Below are 18,828 nucleotides of genomic sequence, written 5' to 3' on the forward strand. Positions count from 1 at the left end.
TAAGAGTAAAGCTATAGAGAGTAAAGTTATGAGTGTTTATGAATATGTACAAGTAAAAAATAAGAATAGACTATAGTAGTAAAAGGTATGTGTTATATACAGTAGAATGAAATATAATTTACAGAAAAAGTTGTATAAAAATAGATTTATGTATTTATGTTTAGTGTATTAATGCACCTTCTCGTTTGGCTCTCAGCGGAGGCGGTCGCATTTTTCACTCCCCGTCCTTGCCCTTATTTTCCCTGCTTTGTCTCCTGTATCCTGTCTCGTCTCATCTATTGAGAGACTCTCTCTGCACTGCTCTCCAAACTTGAAAATTATGGATCTGATCAACTGGTCTCTCAACGCAATTGACACCAATGGGTTCGGGGGAACCTAGCTGCCCTGATGGAATGTTCGCAGCTGGCTACACGATGGACGCGTGGGAGACATGGCGGATCGTGTGTCTGGCGGCTCTTTCCGTGGAGGACATCGAAGACATCTACCTATTCGGAACCATGATAACAGGTCTTCTGCTGATTGGATTAGGCTTTGCCCTGGGTTATCGAAGAATTTCATAAAACGGGAACAGCTGTCCAAAGCCTCACAAGGCTGACCGTATCGATTGAAGCTATTGGAGATCTAAATGGACAATAAGAGTGGCCGTGAATTGGATATGGTTTCTCGCCTCAAGACTAAACAAACGCAATCTTTTCTTTTTCGGCTCCCTGGAACCAGCACTGGCCTTGGCCAAGGTCGCAGCTGGAAAATCAACCCTGTGTAGAGCACTGCAGTGAGACGCTCTTGCGTTCCTCCCCCACTCTACAGACTCAGAACTATCACACACGCACACACATAAAGACATTGCCCGATCCCACGCCTCCGTCGCTTTGAACCGCCAGCCTGACAAGCGGGTCTGTGAACGGTGCCGTAATGGCACTGGAGCGGATGGCTGCTTGCCGGAGCTGGATTAACTTCCCCTGTTGCAAGTCTTGTCTATGGTGTATTTCACTTTATTATTATCTTTATAGTTAATTGCACGTAAATTTTTTGCACGCAAGTTCGCAATTGCATGTAAAACCTTAATAACCGCATTAACGCATCTACTGCACTGTAACCTTAATAACCGCATTAACGCATCTATTCTGCACTGTAACCTTAATAACCGCATTAATGCTTCTACTGCACTGTAACTTCAATAACTGCATTAACGCATCTACTGCACTGTAACTCCAATAACTGCACTAACTCATCTACTGCACTGTAACTGTATAACTGCATCAACTCATGTATTGCACTATGACTTCAATAACTGCATTAACTCATGTACTGCACCGTACCTTTAATAACCGCATCAACTCATCTACTGCACTGTAACTTTAATAGCTAATGTCTGTAACTTATGCACACTCAAGTCACTTGCTCTATTGTATAGCCTATATTGTTATCTGTTCATAACCACCTGTACATTAATGTTCACAGTATATAGCCTTCTGTTTATATTGTTCATAGTACATACCGACTGTCATATTTTCATAGTACATGCCCATTGTATAGTATTTTCCTAATATTGTATTCTGTATTTATTCACACTGTATATCCTGCACTTTCTAATTGCACTTCTGGTTAGACCTAAACTACATTTCGTTACACTGTACTTGTATATGTGTAATGACAATAAAGTTGAATCTAATCTAATCTAAAAAACATTTAACTGTTCAAGAGGTAGATGGCCTGGGGAAGAAGCTATTTTTGTGGATGTTTTGGTGCTCAGTGCTCTGTAGCGCCGACAAGACGGCAGCATTGTGAAGCGATGATGGCTTGGATGTGAGAGGTCCAGGGTGATTTTCAATTCAAGTTCTTAATTGCATGTAAAAAATAATTAAAAAAAACAATTTAATTCAAGTTTATTTATATAGCGCTTTTCACAATGTGCATTGTTCCAAAGGAAAAGTAAGGGGCAAACAGGAAAAACTGAAAATTTTCTGAGCCCTTTTCTACGGCGACCACCGTACTTTTCCGTACTCTGGATGTATACAGTTCTTCGAGGGTGTGCAGGGGAGCACCAATGATCTTCTCAGCAGTCCGAACCGTCCTCTGTAGTAAACTCTTGTGAGTTTCTTCTTTTATCTTCAATTTAATGTTGGTTTTGTCGGGTTTGGTTCAGTTTAGAGGTGAATTTTTTTTTTCAATTTTAACAGCTGAAGTAAAGCATGACTTCTCTGTCTCTGTCTCGGTCTGTTTGTTTGTAAGTTCCGGTTGATACTTTGGTCCAAACTCCAGTATAGTAGGTGGCGGTAATGCACCTACACTTTTGATGCCTCCCGCCATATAACAAGAAGACGAAGAGTGAGCACAACCAAACGTGGTTAAGACCGGCTTTGAAACCGAAAGTTCAGTGTGTTTTAGTTAGGTTTTTATGATGGATAAAGGAATGAAACGGCCGAGAGAAGATCAAGATGAAGCAAGTGTGTTGAATGTGAAACAGGTTTCTGATGAAGATTTTAGGCTCTGGGGCGTCGACGAAACTGTCTCTTATCTGCAGAGAGCAGGACTCGGTGAATGGGAGCGTATCTTCAGAGGTGCTTGATTAGTACAGCTAAAATGGGCATATATATATTCTGTTTTCCTGATCAAATCAGTAACTATGTAGGATAAACGTTGTAATTTTAACAATATGTCGTCCAATGCATGGGAAGAAACGAAATATGTCGTATCTGTGCTAACTTTTTACGAAATATCAGGACTAACGGTATAAGACAAGAACTCACTTTAAGTATAGCGTATTTCTTGTGTTTTGTACTGTTGGTAGATGTTAACTGGCAACACTTTACTTTCTCAGAACAGGAAATATCAGGGCTGGGGCTACCATACCTTACGGAGGTACATTTGGAAGACATGGGCATTTCGTGAGTATCAATAATTATTCGTAAATATTTTGTAACAATTTATAAGATTACCATAGGCTTAAACGTTTTGTGGGCTAATACAATTATTAAATTAATAAATGCTTTAGCTAGACAATATGCATTTTGCCGTTTAAATACAGAACAGCTTCTTTAAAATATCGTTGTAGTGCATTAGGCTACACTTCTCTCATGGGTGCACTTGGTAAAAGTTATTGTTAATTAAGATTTTTTACAGATTAGAACAATCTTACATTATTTGCTTTGCTTTTTTGTTGAAAACATTTAGTGCATTTCAATGCAAACTGTAAAGAAGCCTACAAAACAAACTTTATGAACTAATCAAAGCCGATTAAGCAGAATACAGCAATGAACATACAGAACGTACTTATGCGTACAGTCATGGTATGGTTTAGTTATTACTTCACAAGTTTCTGTAAAAAAAAAGCATATCCACAAGCACAATGTTCGAGTCCTTTCATCAAGGGTCTTCTCTAGCCTAAATTATTATTCTATAACCCAAAGCAAACTAATCAATCTAACTCTTCTGTTCTTTGTATTGAAATAGAATTAGCAGTAAAACATGCTTATTTACATTTAGTCATTTAGCAGACGCTTTTATCCAAGCGACTTACAAATTAGGTAAACAATGTAAGCAAACACCACAACGTGTTCCTATTAAGAGCAGATTCATTTCTAATTAATCAATACGTTGATTATATTCACAATTGGCCTGTACTCCATATTCTCTGTTGTAGTTTTACAATTCTGTAACTATAATGCAAACTCGGATGGCACTGGCACTCCACGTACAAAAACAACACAACATCTGATTTGCCACGGCGAGCATAACAATCCTCTTTACCTGCTCTTGATCTGATCTCTGCGGTGAGATGGAGAGCTTCTCTTCCAGGTCAATGCTATTTTTTTTTAAAGTGATGTTTTATTGAGTTCGCCGCTATGCAAAGTCGCATGTTCTCGCACTAAAGTACTGTTAAAGTTTGACTGGGCAGCCAACCCAAAACTGACAGAGTCTTGATAACAGATGCCAGATGACATTTTATTATTCATTTTGTTTGTTGTTAGATCTTTATTCAGTGGTGGACAATAGGTTACAGTATAACTGTATTAACTAGGTGTGTAACGATACACTCAGTTTAGAGGTTGCGCTAGACTTTTTTTATAGAAAAAAACTTGTCATAATTGGTTTTTACCCGTCACTATGGTGCAATGGGCCGTTACGTGCTAATTAGCATGTTTGTGACATCATCACTATGTACATGCATTTATTCTCTGAGCTTACTGAACTGAATACCCAATAAAGTGTAAACCAGAAACACTAACATTAGTTTTTGGTTCCCTATTGGTTATGTTTTTTTTAAATAACCAGAAAATAACGTTCTCTGATGGTTATTTATTGGTTCCTTTTTCAACCAGAAAATAACCAGATGATTATTAATAGTTTCTTTTTTTGCATCCAGAAAATATCCTTCCCTGATGGTTATTTATTGATAATTTTTTGCATACAGAAAATTTTGTTCCCTGATGGGTATTTTTTTATTTGTTTTTAGTTTTTAGTGGTAAAAATGGTTGAAGCTGGTAAACGTCAGTGAGATGTGCAATACAGAAATTAAGATCACATTAAAACATCTTATAATGACCCAATTCAATTAATAAATGTGACAGTTAATGGCTGAAAATAATAAACTAATTAAATAAGTATTTTCCTTTTCATGATAATTTACTCACCCCCATGACATCAAAGATGTTTATGGATTTGTTTCTTTAGTAGAAACAAATTTAGGTTTTTGATGAAAACATTCCAGGATTTTTCCACATATAGTGGACTTCAATACTCCAAACGCTTGGAGGTTAAAATTTCAATTTTCAGTGCAGCTTTAACCGAAATCAGACAATTTATATGGGTTTTATCTAGTGAAATGAGCGGTCATTTTCCCCAAAAAAATATACGCTTCATAAAAACAAAAGCTCTCCTTGCTCTGTTCTGCAATGCACGTTCATGACTTCACAAAATTCATAATTATGTTGAAAAGATACTTTTTACTAAAGAAACAAATACATAAACATCTTGGATGACATGGGGGTGAGTAAATTATCATTATAATTTATTTTGAAAGTGAACAACTCCTTTAAGCTAAAAGAAAATATAATCATAAATCCAACTGTTTTAGAGGCTTTGTTTACGTTTTTGTTTAACCATGGATTTTCATGTTTCTAATTAAAAAAAATGCTTTATATTTCACATATTTCTATTGTTCATAGCTGTCCCACTTATAACAAAACGACTGGATTTCTTCCGGTCTATATAAAAGCTCTCCTTCTGAAATGCTCTGATTGGTAAAGCTGACAAAGTCTTTCGTGATTGGCTTTTGCTACAATGGGTGTTGTGATTGTTCGTTGCCCCTCTCACGTTTATTCATAAACTTTGGCTTTTAGCAATAAACAGTAACAATGGTGTCAACTTCACTTTATCGGTTAAAAACATGCGGATCGATTGAAGTGTAACGGAGGTCTATTAGTGCATGAGCGAACTTTAATCTTTGTTAGATTTTGTTTTCGTACTATGAAATGACACCGGACCGAAATGCGTGAGACCGGTTATGGATTAACTTTTGTAAATGCTTCTTATCTTTCTAGCTTGTTTATTATGGTCACATACACTGAACATACACTGCTGAAAATGCTACAATGTATCATTACTACTATATAACCTCAAGAAAATATATAATTTTGTTGAACCACAGTAAAACTATGGGTTTGCCAATGGTTATCAATACACCATGGTTGCTACTACAAAAACTTTGTAGAGGGTAGAAAGGTTAGAAATTCTGAACATCATGAAAATGTGCTTAAACCATTGAACTGATGCTTCTATCTATATTTAAAACTAAATTGTATGAGAATTTTCACTTTAATTTAATTTAATTGTCTCTTATGAATTTGATCATTGATGCTGTATTGGATAGGCTTCATTTGCGACTGTCCCACCTTGACAATATGTAATGTGAAACAGTGAAATTCAATGTTATAAATTCATTATAACATGACCCGAGGCAACACATTACAGATTAAATCAAGAGTTATTCACGTTTATAATATAACAAAGAAGCGGAGAATTGAGCCAAATGCAGGACACTTTAAAGTAATCATTAAATAATTAGAACAAAAGTGTTAGAACAAACATGTTATGATCACGGAGGTTCATATAAGGATAATTTTTTTCAGACAGCCATAGGGCCCTGCATATGCCTGATAGTTATGAGAACACACTATTATAATAAAAAACTAACCATAGACTATCTTTTCTGCCCATATACAATAAAACTGATTGTTTTTAAAAAGTTCCATAACCACAGTGTCTTAATATTTCGCTCAATTGCTCACGGACCAAGCAAACGCTCCGCTCACATTACGCTCATGCTCCGCTCACATTACGCTCACCGGTCGGCACCTTTGCCGACTAAGCTCAGGACTCGCACCCTAACATGTCCACGATGTATAAAAGTCATCCACATGCTAAATCATGCTAGGGTTTGTCAGTAAGACTTAATGGACACAACAAATGCTTACATACATATGCAAATAGAAGAGTCACTGCAGTGCAGCAGACCGCAACACCCTACAGCAAACACCCAGTGGACAGCAAACACAGCCGAGAAGATCATCCGTGGCCCTCTCCTCTTTATTCTAGATATATTTATCTATGTTGCTATGGGCGTGACTTGGCACCTATCAATTGATAATTAACTAAGCCAGGAGGAAAACAAACCAACCCCCGTGCCTCTACATTTACATTTAAGCATTTGGCAGACGCTTTTATCCAAAGCGACTTACATTGCATTATCCTATGCATTTATACATAGGTATGTGCAATTCCCTCGGATCGAACCCACAACCTTGCATTGTTAACGCAATGCTCTTACCACAGAGCTAAATGAAAGCCTCTACAATGTTTTACAGCAGAGATATAGGTCTGGCTAGATGGTTGCTAAAATAATCTGTTTGGTTGCTATGGGCGTTGTTTGTCACCTATAATATTATAATACACTTATCCATGAGTATAACGAACCAACCCCTGTGTCTCTACTATATTCAACTGCAGAGATGTAGGTTTGTTTTGTTGATACAATGCACATTCTTCAAAATGGCCTCTTTTTGTGTACCATCATCTTAAATGGATACATTGATTCACATTCACGGTAGCTGGAAGTAACCATAAGAAGATGGGTACACTGGTGTCAGTTGGAGATTGACAATTGCAATAATATTCTGGATGGCCATGCCATTTAAATAGTGCTTATTTGGTACACACACCTCACATAATATATCCGATTTCTTCCCCATTTTGATGTTCGGTTTGAGCTTCAGGAAGTCATGTTCACCATGTCTAAATGCCTCAATGCATTGATTTGCTGCCATGTGACTGGCTGAATAGCAATTTGGGTTTACATGCAATTGAACTGGTGTATCTAATAAAGGAGAGTGTTATGTATAGCAACACGGCATCTTGCAACCAGCCAGGCATGTGTAAATATGTAGCAACGTTTAATGTTTAACTGTGAGAGTGTTTAACCAAAAGACACCAGCGCTGTTTCGATCATAGAAGTGATGAAGTGAGTCGTACTGTGTATTAAAAGATTGAATGAGATGCTAAAAAAAATATGTGATTTGCATAATTGAAGAAATGTAATAGTTTATGTTATTTGCCTTGAAAGATTAGATATTTCTCATTCATTACCCTCTCAAGCAAAGGCCGTGCAAAGACATTAGCCAATGGGGTTTGAGTGTGAGCTCTATCAGAACGTTTCATTGGTTAAACGTACTGAATAAACACATCCTTCACGAACGAGTAAATGGAGTCAAATTGAGACTGAATGAACAAGTACATATCGTTCATGGTCTAATATTCTCTTTGTTGCGACAATGCAAATCCAGCAGTTACTGAACTTTCCTGAAAAATAAAGGTAATGACCTGGTTTTATTTAATTCTAAGGTAAAGTAAATTATGTCAAAACGTTACATTTTTGTATAGAACATTTAATTACACCAATTAAATGAGTTAATCAAGATAGATTTTAGTAGACCAAAGTAATATAGATTTCGTTGACTAAAAGTAGACTAAAATATGACTATTAACTAGACTATGATAAAATGGGATGACTTAAACTAAATTGCATTTTAGTCAATAAACTAAAACCAAATAAAAATTTGCTGTCAAAATTGACACTGATCTTAATTCTAATTTCAGTTAAGCCTTAAAATGTTAAAATTCTTTATTAAATTGTATGTACAACAAAAAAGTTACTAAATTGTTAATATTTTGAAAATAAATGTTATTTGCATTTCAGTTTCATTTTTTAAATTTTGTTCAAAATATTGAGATGTGTTTCATTGTGAAATCAGAATCGAGATATGTATCGAATCGTGAGCTGAGTGTATCGTTACACCCCTACTGATTACACCATGTAAGAACTATCACCAAGTTGAATGCAAAAAGAAATATCCAACGAATTTGTGGGCGCATTTTAAAACATGTGAACTTGTCTTCTAAACACAACGCACTTTTCAATTTGGCATTCCTAAGCGGAACTTTTTTCATAGATCCAGCAAACTTTCCAAAACGACTTGGTTCCATAACATTTCCTCGTTGGAAATAAAAGGTGGCACATTTGAAATTGTGACTTGTAGCAGGTGCTCGCAATGGCGTTACTTGCACCCACATGTCAGATACAACAATTCCGTTTTCCACCAGACTATTTCACTTTGTCAATAAAAACAAGCGGTCTTATATATGAACTGAAACTTAAATTTTACCTTGTCTTCTTCGAGTATCAAACATCAAACAAATGTCAAGTCTGGGCATTAGCTTGTGTAGGAGCAGCAGTAGCTAATACTTAAAGTGCACAATGCAAGGAGTGTACTTTAGTACTTACATTAAATAGTTTAATGTACTTGTAACACATTTTAATGTAAACAAATTTATAAACATTAAATTAGATAATACACCAAAATAAACAAGAGGCCACACCTACTTGTGAAGTCAATCTTCAAAATAAAAAAAAACTACATTTGCACTTCAGTGTTTCAAAAGTAAATAACAAATATAAAAGAACGGAAACATCACAAACTGCTCAGCATGAGTCACTGCTCAGCATTTGGGAATTTGTAGGTCTTTCTTTAAGAACACTAACTGGTCCACATGCTCTGGTTTAAGAGTGCTTCTTTTAGCAGTGACCAAATCTCCTGCTGTGGAGAAAGCACGCTCTGCAGACACGCTCAGGGTGAAAACAGCTTACGTGGTTTCTGAAGTTTGTGGTATTACACCCCGTGTGTTTTATTTGTGCGTGACAAAATACCCAGCTTGTATCCTGTCCAGGTCGTGCTTACCGGGTTTTTCATAAAAGCCGAAATGTGCCCAGATGTCGGCTTTCAAAGTAGTTTGAGCACTTTTGATTACTCGCGTCTTGCCTTCCTCCGCCATTGTATGCTAAAGCAGTAAAAGCACGTTTGCGACATGACGTCAGAAAAACGTAAGTACATAATAACCGGTTATTTTCTGATACCGAATCGTCCTCGTTTGCATCGCGATGGATCGTAAAAACGATTAATTTCGACACCCCTACCAACACCCATGGAAGGCGCCTTGATTTTCTCCATCAGTCCAGTATTTACAGCAACTTTTTTTTTTTACCCAAAACAATAACCCAGAACATGATTTCCCCACAAAAAAACAAGAAATAGAAACAAGCGTGTCACTCTCACACCACCTGCCACGCTCCCCTCATGCACTCAGCGAGTGAGAGCGAGAGAGCAATTTTTTATTTGAACTGCTGCACATATACAAACAAATTATGCATGCAGCGCTGAATTAAGCAGATACCCCCTCATAATACACATCCAAAAAACTTCAGACCAGCACAACTGTACGAAACCAAATCAGAATAAACCAAATTATCAAAGAAAGTAGAAAGTTATATTTAGATCATTGGGAAAAGGAAAGGAAAACCCAAAGTAAACTCAAAATGCTATTGGACCCTTAACAGAAAATAAAATTTTACAAATTATCTCTTAACTGTTGGAGATGTGAAACAGAGACGTATCCTCACCGAAAACAGACTCCGTGATCACAGTCTGGACATAGAGAAAGGCAGACACAGACAAACATGGCTTCCAAAGGAAGACTTGAGTCTGTTCACACTGTGACCCTGGTGACTCCCCAAATATTACTCCACCTGCTTACCCATATACACGTTTGATAGCGCCCACCTCAGTCTCCAATAGGAAACAATACAATAATATATGTTATACCGGTTACAACACAAAATAAAATATATTTTTGTTAGTAAGTTTTATTAAGAAACATATTTTAATATTACTTGACCTACTATTTGTTTAAATGTAAATCATTTATTATAATTTAAATAACCTCTAGTCCTCAACTTACAATGCGGCACAACTCCTTGTCGAGGCCCTGGTTATCTCAAGGTTGGACTACTGCAATGCTCTCCTTGCTGGTCTTCCTGCAACGGCTATCAAACCACTCCAGCTGATTCAGAACAAAAATAAACTCCTTTAAGAACCCTGCTTTCAGCAAATGAGCGGTGTCTTGTATTACCTTCTCAAAAGGGCAGTAAATCGCTTTCCCGCTCATACTTCTTCACAACTCCTTCCTGGTGGAACATTCTTCCTAACTCAGTCTAGACAACAACATCTCTCACAACATTCAAAAAACTTCTTAAAACCCATCTCTTCTGTGAATACGTGACAGACGAATGATTAAAAAACAATAACCCTCTCTCTTTCTCTCAACAAATATTGGTCTGGCTTTTGTTGAAACTAGTAACTATATATTAGTACCTATTGTATTATTGCTCCTGAATGACATGTTGTTTATTGCTCACTGAACTATCTGTAAGTCGCTTTGGATAAAAGTGTCTGCTAAATTACTAATTGTACTTGTAAACCCCTGTCATATGATTGACTGTTGTATTAACAGACTCTGCATGCGTTTGTTTCTCACACCCTAATGAATACTTATTTGGTGCTTGTTTTTAAATGTCCAAGCCATGATTAAATAAAGGGCGTTTTTATATTTTCTATTAAATCATTGAGTGCCTCTGTCTGATATGTTTTTAAACTTTTCTTAGCTCTTTAGGATCACGCCTGAGAGTTCTTCACTGTCTTCAAAAGCTTTGGCAAATCTCAAATGAAAGCATGAAGGTATGCCTTAAACATACAACTTTTCTTAACACTTGTATAGATATCATTACCATGAATGATCTGTTTTTGTCACAGGTTTTTAATGATCCTATCCATGGCCATATTGAGATTCATCCTCTCCTTGTCCAAATCATAGACACGGCACAATTTCAGAGACTTCGTCACATCAAACAGCTTGGAGGAACTTACCTGGTGTTCCCTGGGGCTTCCCACAACCGCTTTGAGCATTCGATTGGGTAAGTGTAAAAGTGCACCAAGCAAAAAAGTGAATCCTTGCAATTTAAGCAATTGGGGAGTCCGGGTAAAGAGAATTCGGAGAATTGTTTCTAAACACATTGTAGATGTTAGAAATGTATTGCTCAAATACACAGGGGTTTTCCTGCATAGAGAATTTGGAGGTGGCCGTCTCTGCCTAATTTTGCACCACCTCAGCCCCTCTCGACAAAAACAGTGTCGCAGAAAACGCTGTCTTCATGCCATGGACAAGCGTTGCACTCAATAGGCATTTGTAACTGTATTTTTGACATTACTCCACTATGGTGGTGCTGTATCGCAATTAGGTACAGTGCTGCACTGCTTCAAGAAAATAGAACTGCGGTTCCCTTTCTGTCGGTCTCTCAATGTTGTGTCGAACCGACAGATGGAGTTCTCTCTTGAGAACCTATCACTTCGACTGGTTTTGAAACAGGACAATGAAATTTGCACGCAGGACTCCGCCCCAGGATATCCGGGTATAAAACGGAGACGACATGGCGCATTTATTCAACTTTTGTTCTTCGGAGCCTTCGCTTATGATTGAACAGCGATCTACAGATCTTCTGGTAAAATATTGCTGGATTCTACAATGTGATGCAGTGGACTGTCCCTTCCTGCAGCGACTTCCCCTGGGCGTCTCGGCAGTTCCAGAAGTGTTCGTTTTTTTTTTCTCTAAAAGATACATTTTCTCCAGCTTGGCATGTCCCGCTGTTCTCTTGGGTGCAATACACTCATTGAAGAGTGGGGACAGACACGATGGCCCGTGAGGACAGAAGGTAAAGGCTTCCCACCTTTTCTAAAAAAGCTCTAGGACCCTCTGCCCACCTATCCACTGGAAGATTACAAATTTCACGAAAGCACTCGCGTCAGACACGCCCAGGCCTGTCACCGTTGCTTCGCTGAGATTGTAATACGGCACAGCGTTGTGGCGAGTTTTAATAGGAACCCCATCTGTCGGTTCGACACAATGTCTCATTTACTCCATCAGGGAACTGAGGTAACATCCGTAACCAAGACGTTTTCCAAAGATTTTTCCTCGTTCTGTTGTGAATGGTTAGGTTAGTATTGTTTGTTTTGCACCCTAAAATGTTTTTAAAGGCTTTCGAACTATACATTTCATCACATGTTATGTATTTAATTTAGCAGATATGGCTCGTAAAATCACAGATAAGTTTGTGAGCAGGCGGTCCACAAGGGCAGGTTAACAGTGCAGACAGCAAGAGGCTAACGCTATTCCAGTCTGTAAATTGGCCAATATTCTTTAAACAAGTCGTAAATATGGTGTAATTTTCTTTAACATAATATAGTTGGATATTTTTTCTTTCAGCTTTGCATAATGAATAACCCTTAATACAGAATAAATCGCTGCCTGTTGCTTATCTACTGTCGTTGAATGTATGGAAAACTTACTGTAAATAAGGTTCTTTGTATGGAAAGAAGGAGATGAGGTCGGATTGGCTGATTCAGAGTTTTTATTCAGCTCTTCGGTAAAACACAAAGCAAAAGTAAATAATATGTAATTTATGGCCTCCTGGCACATAAGTATTTCACGTCCTGTCTCTCTCTCTCAAACGAACGTCTCTGCTTCTCGTTCCTTTCCTCTCTCTCCTCGAACGTCTTTTGTTGGCATTTATACTCTTCTCGCCAATCACTGGAATTACAGACAGGTGTTTACAATTGGTCTCTGACCTACTTACCTCCCGTCGATTTCCTCTCTCTCCAGATTCCGCTAGGCCGCGCCCCCCTTGCCACATACCCCCACCCGACTCAGGCCGGGGCCCCATCTGGCCTGCAGCTTCCCCCCCCCCTCCTGGAGAGGAAGTCAGCCACCACCATCTGGGTCCCCGGTCTGAGGACCACCCGGAATTTGAAGGGTTGTAATGCCAGGTACCAACGGGTGATCCGCGCGTTGGTATCTTTCATGCGGTGGAGCCATTGGAGGGGTGCGTGGTCCGAACAGAGGGTGAACTCCCGTCCCAGGAGGTAATAGCGGAGGGTAAGGACGGCCCACCGGATCGCCAAGCATTCCTTCTCAATGGTGCTGTACATCGTCTCTCTTCTCGAGAGTTTACGGCTGATGTACAGCACCGGCCGCTCCGCCCCCTCCCCCTCCTGAGACACGACCGCTCCTAGCCCCCTGTCCGATGCGTCTGTCTGTACAAGAAAAGGGAGAGAGAAATCAGGAGAGTGTAATAACGGGCCACCACACAGAGCCGCCTTAACCTGGGTGAAAGCCCGCTGGCACAGCTCCGACCATTGGACGGGATCTGGTGCTTCCTTTTTAGTGAGATCCGTCAGGGGGCTGGTGAGGGTTGAATAGTCCGGAACAAACCTTCTGTAATAACCTGCCAGCCCCAGGAATTGCCTCACCTCCTTTTTGGTCTTGGGACTCGGAGAGGTTGCAATTGCTGCTGTTTTATCAATTTGAGGATGCACCTGTCCGTGACCCAAGTGGAAGCCCAGATACCTAACCTCCACTCGCCCAATTGCACACTTCTGGCCCAGTCACTGTTGGACTCCTCTATTACCCCCATATCCAGCATGGCCTCTAATTCTTCCTGAACTACTTTTTTCTTGTGTTCAGGTAACCGATGCGGTCGGCCACGTACAACCACCCCCGGTGTGGTCTCAATATGGTGTTCTATGAGTGTAGTGAGGCCAGGCAGAGACGAGAACACATCAGCAAAACGAGCCTGCAACCTGGCAACGTCAGTGGTCTGGGACGGCGAAAGATGATTCCCCCTGGGGGCAGAGTGTTCGATTGGGTTTTCCTTCCCATCTCTGGTCCGAGATCATCCTCCCTTCCTACCACTGTCGCCAGCATCACCGTGTCCGCCTCACTCCATTTTTTAAGGAGGTTGAGGTGATATAATTGATGTGTGTCGCCTCTGTCTGATCTCACCCACCTCATAATTGAGATCCCCTACTCGTCGTGTAACCACAAAGGGTCCTTGCCACTTGGCGAGTAATTTTGAGCTGGACGTTTGGAGTAATACAAGAACTTTCTCTCCCAGTGTAAATTGACGTAATCTGGTACCCTTATTATATTGCCGGCTTTGTCTGTCTTGGGCCTGTAACAAATTCTCCATAGAGAGCCGCCCCAAGGTGTGGAGTTTTGTTCTCAGGTCCATTACATACTGGATTTCGTTTTTACTAGCGGTAGGTCCGTCCTCCCAAGTTTCTCTTAGTACATCCAGCACCCCATGGGGCTGACGTCCATAGAGCAACTCGAAAGGGGAAAACCTAGTGGAGGCTTGGGGGACCTCGCGCACAGCACATATGCAAATCGATGCCCTCGTGCAGACGCTCTAATTGCCCGACCAGGTCCATACCAATTCGTTCGAAGTGGACCTGGATTAAGGGAAGCGGGCACAATGGTGCTTTTGGAGAGGCCGGTGGGTTTACCAACTGACATTCACGACATGCGGCACACCATCTGCGCACATTCTCGTGTATGCCCGGCCAAAAGAAACGGGCCATTAAGCAATTCAGTGTCGCGGTATGCCCTAAGTACCCTGCCATCGGATTAGCATGAGCCGCCTGAAAAAGCATTTCCCGGCGGCTCTTTGGAATGACCAATTGTGTTGTATTCTTCTTTGACTGAGTGTCTTGGGCCACTCGATACAACCTGTCTTTTATTATGGCAAAATATGGATAGGTAAGCAGCTGTGCTGGTTGGAGAGACTGTCCGTCAATCATGCGGACCTGCTCAAACGCATTTTTGAGAGATTCATCTCGCGACTGATCCAGGGGAAAATCATCGCAGGATGAGAGAATTCGTCTCTCAATCGTGCTCCTTCCCCTGAATCTGTCGTTGAGGGTCCCGGCTCTGCCTCTCCAAACTGCGCAACTGCTCCCATCCGCCCATGTTTATCCCCAGAGACATCCGCACATAAATACCCTAATAACACACTAAAATCCGGCCTATTCGTCCCCAAATTTAGCAGATGTCGGAGGTGTGAGTTAACAGCTACCTAAACTGTATGCTTTTTCCCCCCTAAATTTAATTACCAGGGCGACTAAGGGATAACTCACCACCTCCCCGTGCACACACCTTACCTTAACCTCGCGGCCCGTATCCAATGCCGTAGTTTGAATCACTCCTGGGTGAATCGAGGTTTGGTTGCAGCCTGAATCCACCAAGGCCTGATAAGTACCCCCCTCAATACTCACAGGTATTTGGTACCACCCAGACTGATCGGGGGCAGTCCGCGGGGCGTCGGGGATCCGGATCATCGCTCCAATCTCCATAACCGGGCATGACCGGATGAAATGATCCGGGTCCCCGCACCGCCAACAGACCGGCCCAGGCCGACCCACTGCTCCGGTGGTCGGAAGTAGGTCAGGGGATTGGCGAGAAGAGGAGGGTGTAGACAACCGGGAGAGCTCTCTCCCACCGGTCATTCCCCCACGCTGGAGGTTGGCCCTGATGTCAGGTAAGAATCGGGGCGACGGGCTGCCTCGACCCTGGGCAGCTGTCTGCGGTACCAGACGGGACCTGGGAGAGGAAACAGAAAGGGAAGGGGGAAGAACCGATACCTTGGATCCTCCGACCCCACAGCACGACGCCATGTGATCCTCCGCCAACTGGATGGCCTGGGTGAGCGACGTCGGCCGGTGACAGCGGACCCACTGGGCAGTTCCTGCGGGCAGCCTTCCCACAAACTGTTCCAGCGTCACCTTCTCCACCGTATTGTCGACGTCACTGTCCTCGTCAATTAGCCATTTGCGGCAGGCGTCCCGGAGCTGTTGGGCAAACACGAAGGGTTGACCACCGTCCCCAAACTCCAGCGACCGGAAACGCAAACGCTGCTGCTCCGGGGTTCGTCCGACCCGCTGGAGGACTGCCTTTCGAAGGTCCGCATAATCCAGGAGATTCTGGACTGGCAGTTGTTGAGCCACGAGCTGGGCCTCTCCCGACAACAATGGAATAAGTCGGGCCGCCCAACTGGCACGGGGCCAGCCGGATACCTCCGCGGACCTTTCAAAAAGGTCCAAAAAAGCCTCCGGGTCGTCTTGGGGCCCCATTTTATGAAGCAGCACAGGAGTCTGAGGGCCGGTAGCCGCTGGTATCTCCCCTCGAGCAAGCCAGCCCCGGAACAACTCGCGGTCATCCGTCTGCGCCTGGAAGAGTCTCTGAAACCTTTTTTCCTGCTCTCCCTGTAGCGACAGCAGAGCCTGATGTTGCTCTTGGTGGAGACCCGCGAGTGCCTGGATCACTTCCGCAAATGGCGAGGTTGGCGGGTTCTGCATGGCGGCGGCTTTCTCCTTCTATCCCGGGTTTCGGCACCAGTGTAAATAAGGTTCTTTGTATGGAAAGAAGGAGATGAGGTCGGATTGGCTGATTCAGAGTTTTTATTCAGCTCTTCGGTAAAACACAAAGCAAAAGTAAATAATATGTAATTTATGGCCTCCTGGCACATAAGTATTTCACGTCCTGTCTCTCTCTCTCAAACGAACGTCTCTGCTTCTCGTTCCTTTCCTCTCTCTCCTCGAACGTCTTTTGTTGGCATTTATACTCTTCTCGCCAATCACTGGAATTACAGACAGGTGTTTACAATTGGTCTCTGACCTACTTACCTCCCGTCGATTTCCTCTCTCTCTCTCTCCAGATTCCGCTAGGCCACGCCCCCCTTGCCACACTTACCATGTACGTTCATTAAAGACTGTGTGGTGATTGACGGTGTGTGGTGATTTCGGCTATATGATAACACATTAAGAAGTTAAGAGACTTAATGGCCTCCACTCGCAAAATTGGCCTTGTCTCACATCATGTCATCGTCTTTTTCCACATTCGCAGTTATGGTTGGACTAAAATTGTGTGCCCTGCTTACAGTAGTAATGCGCAGATTGCATGCAGCGAGATAGTTATAAATATTGTTGCTTAATAAATATAATCTGTTGTGATCAATGTTACTGACGAGATGCAGGAATTTTTTTAGGTCTGAAACAAGTAATGCAGAACCAGAAGATGTGGCCTTGGACTACAAGGAGTGCATGAGAGATTTTATAAAATGAAAACTGGGAGACTTAAATGTTCTGCTGTTGGTTGTGAACTGTGTAGATAAGAAAATAGCCAAACTACAATGCTCTCCAATCTACATAATGTCGGTTGTAAAAATTAAATATTATAAATAAAAGACTTATAAATTTAAAGCTTATGTTTCTGTTCAGCTACATTATAAAAATAAGGATAATTTTCAACTAAAACTTAAGACAATTGAAAACGAACAAACTAGGCTTTAACCGCCACCAGCCTTCAACCACAAGTTATTCAACCCCCACTGAAATTGATTGTTTTGGTCGGTTTGACATTGATTATGATCATTCAGTCATCCTGCTTACAATTAAATCAAAGAGGCACGTGTAGGTCAGACAAATATAACATAACATTTATAATGAAATAACCACAAATGTCTTTTCTGAGCTCACATCATTATCAGTTTTATTCAACCCCCAAGTGACATTCAATCTTAGTACTTAGTACAACATCCTTTTACAGTTATAACAGCTTTTAAACGTGAAGCATAGCTTGACACAAGTGTCTTGCAGCGATCTACGGGTATCTTCGCCCATTCATCATGGGCAAAAGCCTCCAGTTCAGTCACATTCTTAGGCTTGCGCACTGCAACTGCTTTCTTTAAGTCCTACCAGAGGTTCTCAATCGGATTTAAGTCTGGTGACTGTGATGGAACACTTCAAAATGTTCCAGCCTTTAATCTGCAACCATGCTCTAGTTGACTTGGAGGTATGCTTGGGATCATTGTCCTGTTGAAAGGTCCAACGTCTTCCAAGCCTCAGGTTTGTGACGGACTGCATCACATTGTCATCCAATATCTCCTGGTACTGAAGAGAATTCATGGTACCTTGCACACGCTGAAGCTTCCCAGTACCTGCAGAAGCAAAACAGCCCCAAAGCATGATTGACCCCCGCCATGCTTCACAGTAGGCAAGGTGTTCTTTTCTTCATAGGCCTTGTTCTTCCTCCTCCAAACATAGTGTTGATCCATGGGCCCAAACAGTTCTAATTTTGTTTCATCAGTTCACAGAACACTATCCCAAAACTTCTGTGGTTTGTCCACATGACTTTTGGCATACTGCAGTCGACTCTTCTTATTCTTTGGGGACAGCAAGGGGGTGCGCCTGGGAGTTCTTGCATGGAGGCCTTCATTACGCAGGGTGCGCCGTATTGTCTGAGCAGAAACTTCAGTACACACATCTGACAAATCTTTTCTCAGTTCCTCAGCAGTCACACGGGGACTTTTCTCCACTTTACGCTTCAGGTAGCGCACAGCAGTCGAAGTCAGCATCTTCTTTCTGCCACGACCAGGTAGCATTTCAACAGTGCCCTTTGCCTTGAATTTGCGAATGATGCTTCCTATGGTGTCTCTTGGTATGTTTAACATCTTTGCAATCTTCTTATAGCCATTGCCCTTCCTGTGAAGAG

At 41.4% G+C, this 18,828-nt stretch overlaps 1 protein-coding gene across 2 annotated transcripts in view; it reads left to right on the forward strand.

Moving 5' to 3' along the window:
• Nucleotides 1–2,328: 2,328 nt before the first annotated feature.
• The window catches only part of samhd1 (SAM domain and HD domain 1), a 60,735-nt gene continuing 44,235 nt past the window's right edge, over nt 2,329–18,828 (forward strand). For both annotated transcript variants that reach the window (XM_056733735.1, XM_056733736.1), the window contains exons 1-4: nt 2,329–2,561; nt 2,822–2,888; nt 11,054–11,126; nt 11,202–11,362. In XM_056733735.1, coding sequence (XP_056589713.1) covers nt 2,399–2,561; nt 2,822–2,888; nt 11,054–11,126; nt 11,202–11,362 — 464 coding nt within the window. In that variant the 5' untranslated portion in view covers nt 2,329–2,398. The remainder of the gene's footprint in view (nt 2,562–2,821; nt 2,889–11,053; nt 11,127–11,201; nt 11,363–18,828) is intronic.

Source organism: Triplophysa dalaica, chromosome 20, assembly GCF_015846415.1.
Source record: "Triplophysa dalaica isolate WHDGS20190420 chromosome 20, ASM1584641v1, whole genome shotgun sequence".
Lineage (NCBI taxonomy): Eukaryota > Metazoa > Chordata > Actinopteri > Cypriniformes > Nemacheilidae > Triplophysa > Triplophysa dalaica.